This window comes from Rhamphochromis longiceps, linkage group LG13, assembly GCF_057381845.1.
Source record: "Rhamphochromis longiceps isolate RC_006_pf linkage group LG13, R_longiceps_female_GT1.1, whole genome shotgun sequence".
Classification (NCBI taxonomy): Eukaryota; Metazoa; Chordata; class Actinopteri; order Cichliformes; family Cichlidae; genus Rhamphochromis; species Rhamphochromis longiceps.
In genome coordinates, this window is record NC_140569.1 from 164,964 (window position 1) to 172,463 (window position 7,500).

Here is a 7,500-nt window from a genome sequence, read left to right on the forward strand (position 1 = left end):
ATATGTTTCTCTTTTTTGTTATTTCGTCCCTCTTTGTTACAGCTACAGGAGGACAATAAACAGAAGAAGGAGAGCGGCACCAAAGAGGCGAAAAAACGAAAGAGCGCACCACCTCCTGACACCACATCCACAAAGAAGTCCAAATGTACCTCCAGTGCTGAGGGGGACGACAAGGAGGTTTTTCTCCTCCCTGTTCGTGGGCGTGAGCGTTACGAGATGTTGAAGAAGATCAATGACGGTTTGGAGCTGCTTGACAAGGACAGCAAAAGCAAGTCAAAGGTCTCAGTGAAGCATGAGGTTCCCGTGCCCTCCAGTGGAAAGAGGCTGCTCCAGAGAGGAGAGAGGAGTGACAGCGACTAAGATGCCCATCACCTCAATTTCGAAAACAAATGTCACCTTTTTGTCTAAGCCTTTAGGATTATTTCAGGTTTTAAATGCCCATTTAAAAACCAAAATGCCATCCTGCCTCAGTTAAAACGGTTCCTGAAACTGTACTGCCTGATTAGTCACTGCACTGACATACTGTTGTGTTCAGTTATGTTTTTCTTTTCTTTTTAAAAAAAAAAACAAAAAAAAACAAAACAACAACCCTATGTTCCTAATTGGGTTAGAGCCGTTCAGCATGGTTTGAGTGAGATTAAGAATGATCCTTGTCATAACGAGTCACTGCCGTTTATTTAAATAAAGTTCAAAGCTAGGCTTGCAAAACTTGAATGGAATTTGCCTCTGATGTTGCTGTATTACTGTGCTACAGTCCTGTCGCACCATGTCATTTTTTAAAAAAGAAATGTATATATTTTGCATGATTGTCTGGGAAATGCAACCACCTCTGCGCAACCTTGATTCATATGCAATATGTAATCATGTTTGTGTAACATGAAAGAAAAAAGAGAAAAAATGATGATAAATGCAAAGACTGGTAACAGCGCTAAGAACCATAAAGCAAGAGAATTTTTAAAAAACTGTGAGAAATAAACTACACTGTAAAAAAAATAACCCTATTCAAATTAAAAAAAATGATGTCCAGTTGTCACATCCAAAATATTTGGCTTTATAGAATCCAAATTGAGTCACTTGATATGACCTGATACTTTTATGTTGATATAAACAATATTACTAGACTTGACTGAAACTTTAAATTTTGCATTGATCCAAATTGATTTTTTTACATAGAACCATATTTTAATTATTGAACCAAGCTAATATATTGAAATTTAACCAACCTAATGTATTCACATCGAACCAAATTAACATGAACTAATATGTTTGTGTTGAAGCCAGGTAATTGATTTACATATATTCAAACTATATTTTTTACATTTCATTTCAGTTCAAAAATGCTCTGCATTTCCTATAAAAAACAAGACAGTTGGCCAACCAATTGTTTCAAAATTATTTATTGTTCCAAACCATTTTAACTATAATCAATAGAGAGGATTAGTAATATACAGATTTAGTGCTACGGCAGAAATGATTAGAGAAATGTTTGTTTTATAAAACCTGCAATCTTTTGAAAACCAGTATAAAACCTGCAACCTGTCTAAAACTGGCATAAAACCATTATAAAAACTCTTTTTAAACCAATTTGCAAGTACTCAAAAATGTTTATATGTACACTGTGCCTGTACAATGTAAAAAAAAAAAAAAAAATCTACACATGTATCAATGAAATCAACTTAAATCTCCCTTTCAAATGGGTGTTCTTATAAATTTTGAATGTAGAATACCACTGCAGGCCAACCAAGCAAAATAACCAAGCACACATGCACATGCATGTGCACATACACATGCACACATGCATGCAAACACACTACTGTGCAGTGTTAAGTTCACAATTAAGTTTGCGAATCTTAGAGGTCATCTTGTTAAAGTCAAGCTCCATCATAATCTTTTGAAGAGCCTCAAAGGTGAACCTGAATCCTCGTGGATATTCCATATTAAGAGCATAACAGAGTCCAAAGACCATTGCCACTCCAGCTGCCACAGAAGGCAACTCATTCAGGACTTCCACACCATCAATGATTATCCCGATGTCTCGAGGCTGATGTAGGAGGCTTGAGTTGTCCCTGAAGACGAAGAGTGCCATGGTGGTACTCTGCAGCTCTTCCTCAGCTTCATCTTTCTGGGATATCTTGAGGTAAAATATGGAACAAAATGTACAAGTGAAGAATTGAAGTCTGGCACACCTGATAAATCTTTGACCATAATAAACTACTATTTTGATAGTTGTTTGGTCACAGACTATTAGAACAATTATTTGACTAATCAGATTGTGAATTGCATAATCATTAAATTAAATCACAAAGCCCAAGAAAAAAAAAGAAAACAATACAGAACCCTAAGATATTAACTTGATGAGTTGATTAATCGTTGCTGTCCTACATTAATCACTGCATTTAATAGCAGAGTTGTCAAATTTACATCAAGAGACTGCATCTCATGTAGAGACAGAACAGATATGGACATACCATGTATTCTTTTATCAAGTCCTCAACACATCAGCAAGGTGAATGAGAGGATAATGAGGGAGAGTCTAGATTATTATGAAATGTTTAAAAAGGATGTGCAGTGTAAATGCAAAATGATACCTCTTCAGATTAAATGAAAATGTATGCTTCAGCCATGGAATGGATGGAGCGATCTGTGGTTCTGAAAGCATACAGAAAAAAAAGAATAATGTTACTTCTCTATAAAACACATTACATAGAAAAACCAAGAAATACGTAACATGACATACCAAACAGTCTACAGACCAGCCATTAGCGACTAAGTTTGGCATAGGGTCAATTTTTTGCTGTTAAAATTAAAATTTCTTCAGAAAATGCACATTTTTCCGAGCTGCGCCTGAAAGTCAATTGAAGGAATTAGTCTTATGTCATTGATCTTATATGCTGGCTTGTTATTTCTGTCTCTAAATCATGCACATTAATAATTATCTTTTGCGCTCGGTGTACACACACATAACACACAGATATTTATATGAAGAGAGACAAACGTGCGCGCACAAACACAAGCTTGTGTCTAGAAACCGCGAGCTCACCAGAAAAATTCAAACGAAGCGGAGCACGGAGTTATACTATGAATGTTATGAACTATGAACTTATGCTAGCTAGCTTTATCCACCACCGATGCATCGTGGTAACGCTAGCTAGTTAGGCAAAAAGCCGTTTTTTACCAGTATACTAACTTGTATTCCCGACTGTGATGGTCGGTTTCTGGTAACCAGTTCTAACGTTGCGCAGGATAGCTAGCTAGCTTATAGCTAGCAGCTACAATCATGCAAAAATTAGGGGTGGCTGTCGACCCAGCTTAAATGGGGTTATTTTCTGCGATTTTGACAATACAAATTATAAAAGCTTTTGTAACACACTTGGCTTTACTTACGTTTATTTTCAGATGAAATTAATCAAAGATGTGACATGATGTTTCCAGCAGCCATGCAGAATAAAAATGGGTCCCGGTCTATTTCTGGTGGGCGTGTTCAAGTGCAAATCACTTTGACTCAAATTAAAGATATTATCTGTTCAACATGAAAAGAAATATATGTTTTGAGAGAAATCAAAAACTTTGCGTTGCGATGTTCACAATCCTGTACTGACACTATGGGCACATTTTTAGAAATCTATTTAATTCCACAGAAAGGTTAGCCACTTTAGTGTTTCACTTGTGACCTATTTATAGCTCACTGAAGATGGTTTTAAAATGCAACAATGTTCGGAGATAGAGAGAGAAAAAAAAAGAACTTTGGTGCAGGTGCAGGTGCAGGTGCAGTCTTTATGTAGCTTTCTGGTGACCTTAAAAGAACCTTTACGAAGCCCGTTGACAGGCCTTTAATCGAATGATCGGTTGGTTGATTGATAACAGAAAAAAATGACACATAAGATGGACATAAAGGACTGAAAACACCAAGAGCAAAATATTGCATCGCACTCATTTATGTAGTTTATTTTTAGATTAGATAATTTTGCAAAATAACGCAGCAAAATAAATAATAAGAGCCGGGATGTGCAGACTATTTAGCACTGAAAAAACTCCGTCCATGTGAACAGAATCAGGTGTTACCTTACCTGTTGATTAAATATCAAGACTATTTAGCAATAAGCTTACTTTAAAGGCTCGTAATAGGTGAACTGTCTTGGTATAGTTGAGTCACGCAGAGTTCATGGTCCATGTTGTGTTACTTGTTGTTTGTGTGTGTGTGTGTCACCCGATGACCCCTGGCGCCGGAGCGTCTAGACTACATTAGAGATGTGTCACAGCAAAGAGCCGCACCTGCGCTCAAAGAGAGCACATACATAGAGGTGAGGTATGAGGATAAATGGATAGATGCGGTCCTTTTTCGAAGCTGAGCGCACAGTTGTATTTCCTGCACAATCACACACGAAGTGAGGCTGTGTTTATGCCGGTTATACCATGAATATACACCCTGCAGGCACCACTTGTTTGTCAAACTGTTTATGAAGCAAAAGTCACATTTCTGTTTATTTACAAAGCAAAAAGAAGGGGGGAAAAGAGGCGTAGGAGGGGGTGGAGCGTGCGCACTAGCATACCGGCGACGGCTGTTTCCTTTCACTAAAAGGAAAAAAATAATAAAATGTGTACTTCACGTTACGGTTGAAACTGGGGGGGTTTTTTTTGTGTTTTTTTAATTTTTATTTTATAGAAACAATTTTTGCTCATAACCAATTGACAGGGGATTTCTTAAAATCACCCCGCAGTTCTTCAGCTGAGACACCTGAGTTAGAAAACACAAACACTGCAGCTGTCTTTGTACAAACTTGTACAAACTCTGTTTTGACCTTGTATACTGTATTTCCCCAGCCCCTCTATTTTGAAACTAAAACTATTGAACCTTAATTCAATTTCTCACTTCACATAATCGTTTCACTTTTGCCTTGAAGTGTTACTTTTAATTTAATTTAATTATTTTTTTATGACGCATGTTCTCTGGTGAGTTCAGGTACATCTGTAACTTCAAGTGGAAGAGTTGCATGTGAGTTAAAAATTTTCTATAATACCAAAAAAAAAAAAAAAAAAGACAAAATACTGACGTTTTTGTCGAATAATCTGTCTGACATGAGGGATAATATAGCATTTGCATTTTAACTAAAAGACTCGCGCACTGACACTATGGGCACATTTTTAGAAATCTATTTAATTCCACAGAAAGGTTAGCCACTTTAGTGTTTCACTTGTGACCTATGAAGTACCCCCGAAATTGTATCATATTAAACAACAACAACAACAATAACAACAACAACAATAAACACTCGAGGACTTTAAAGAGTTTAATTTTTACCGAGGTTTGAGAGCGCTCACCCCGGCTCGGGGCTCCACAGATGTGATGGATGAGGGCTCCTTGCTGCAGACTGCAGCGGAGTGTTTGACAGTCAAACTTGAAACAGTCTTTGGAACTGAAACGGTCTCTGCCAACACGAACACATACCCCAAACAGTTCGGTAAATATGTACAGTTTCTCGCAGCTTCAGTTTTCAGCAGCTACCAGAACTTGCCTACGGTCTGCATCCTCCCAGCAGCCTCGCACTTCATCTGCGGGCAGTACTTGCGTGTGTGAGCGCTGTCACCGGTGGCTTCGCAGATCGGGCAAGTGTAGTTCCGGAGGACGGGGCAGAAAACTTTCCCGTCGTCTGATTTGAGCTTGTGAGATAGGTACACCCTCGGAGTCTCCCCGTTCTGCTTGCATAAGCGGCAGTAGTCCGAGGATGAGGCGCTGCTGCTGGTGTCCGACGCGCTGCTGGTCGGACTGGACTGTGATGAGTTTTTGGAGGATTTCTTCCCCCGAGTGGAAGTGTGGACCTTACTCCAAGGGGGCGCTTGTCCCTTCTTTGGACGCTCGGTGTCTCGGTTATCAACCTCACGGTTGCTGCACAGTTTCTCGAACACTTGGCTCAGATTCATGTAGTCGTGCCACATGTTAAAGCTGTCCCCACCAGTGAGGATCGAGTTCTGGACCTCCAGTCGTCTCGGCATTGTGGTCATTTTTTGGCAGAAGTAAAACTGAGAGTGTGTTTGGAGCGCCTCATATTTATAGCTCACTGAAGATGGTTTTAAAATGCAACAATGTTCGGAGATAGAGAGAAAAAAAAAAAGAACTTTGGTGCAGGTGCAGTCTTTATGTAGCTTTCTGGTGACCTTAAAAGAACCTTTACGAAGCCCGTTGACAGGCCTTTAATCGAATGATCGGTTGGTTGATTGATAACAGAAAAAAATGACACATAAGATGGACATAAAGGACTGAAAACACCAAGAGCAAAATATTGCATCGCACTCATTTATGTAGTTTATTTTTAGATTAGATAATTTTGCAAAATAACGCAGCAAAATAAATAATAAGAGCCGGGATGTGCAGACTATTTAGCACTGAAAAAACTCCGTCCATGTGAACAGAATCAGGTGTTACCTTACCTGTTGATTAAATATCAAGACTATTTAGCAATAAGCTTACTTTAAAGGCTCGTAATAGGTGAACTGTCTTGGTATAGTTGAGTCACGCAGAGTTCATGGTCCATGTTGTGTTACTTGTTGTTTGTGTGTGTGTGTGTCACCCGATGACCCCTGGCGCCGGAGCGTCTAGACTACATTAGAGATGTGTCACAGCAAAGAGCCGCACCTGCGCTCAAAGAGAGCACATACATAGAGGTGAGGTATGAGGATAAATGGATAGATACAAAGCAAAAAGAAGGGGGGGAAAGAGGCGTAGGAGGGGGTGGAGCGTGCGCACTAGCATACCGGCGACGGCTGTTTCCTTTCACTAAAAGGAAAAAAAATAATAAAATGTGTACTTCACGTTACGGTTGAAACTGGGTTTTTTTTTTGTTTTTTTAATTTTTATTTTATAGAAACAATTTTTGCTCATAACCAATTGACAGGGGATTTCTTAAAATCACCCCGCAGTTCTTCAGCTGAGACACCTGAGTTAGAAAACACAAACACTGCAGCTGTCTTTAACTCGCGAGGGCAGTCATGGACGCAAGACCTGCGTCTCATCACTGCTGCTTTGTGAATGTCTGTCTGTGAAAAGCGCTTAATAAATAAAGTTTACTTACTTACTTACTTACTTACTTACTTACTTACTTACTTACTTACTTACTGAGCCTGCAGTTCAGAAATTTAACCATTAGATGGAGTCATTGCCAAAGCAATGACTCCATCTAATTGCTATGACTTTTGGTGTTTATTTTGGACCTTAACTCGCCCCACAGTTTTGAGACAAGGTTCACATATGATATATCATTGTGTGCGGCTGGAGCTGGAATGAGTTGCTATGACTTTTGGTGTTTATTACTTCTATAGTTTTTTAAATATGAATATTTTAATGCAAGTTTTTTCCCATTGAAATGAATGGAGAACAAGAAAACTTCATTTGTGGTGTGCTGGCTCACTCTAGTGGTATGTCGGGAGTAATGGAGGCGGCCGCTGTGTCCCTGTGGTTGGCCTACTTGTCAGATATCGACAAATCCTACACTACAGACCAGTTGA

At 38.9% G+C, this 7,500-nt stretch overlaps 1 protein-coding gene across 1 annotated transcript; it reads right to left on the reverse strand.

The window, feature by feature from the left end:
- Window positions 1-4,706: 4,706 nt before the first annotated feature.
- On the reverse strand, window positions 4,707-6,072 carry LOC146654932 (nanos homolog 2-like). The gene has a single exon (XM_085427980.1). The coding sequence runs from the start codon at window positions 5,998-6,000 to the stop codon at window positions 5,500-5,502; it is 501 nt and encodes a 166-aa protein (XP_085284106.1). The 5' UTR covers window positions 6,001-6,072; the 3' UTR covers window positions 4,707-5,499.
- Between the last annotated feature and the right edge of the window lie 1,428 nt (window positions 6,073-7,500).

Excerpts from the sequence above, each read along its gene's own strand:
- LOC146654932 (XM_085427980.1), bottom strand. The coding sequence starts at position 6,000 with ATGACCACAATGCCGAGACGACTGGAGGTCCAGAACTCGATCCTCACT.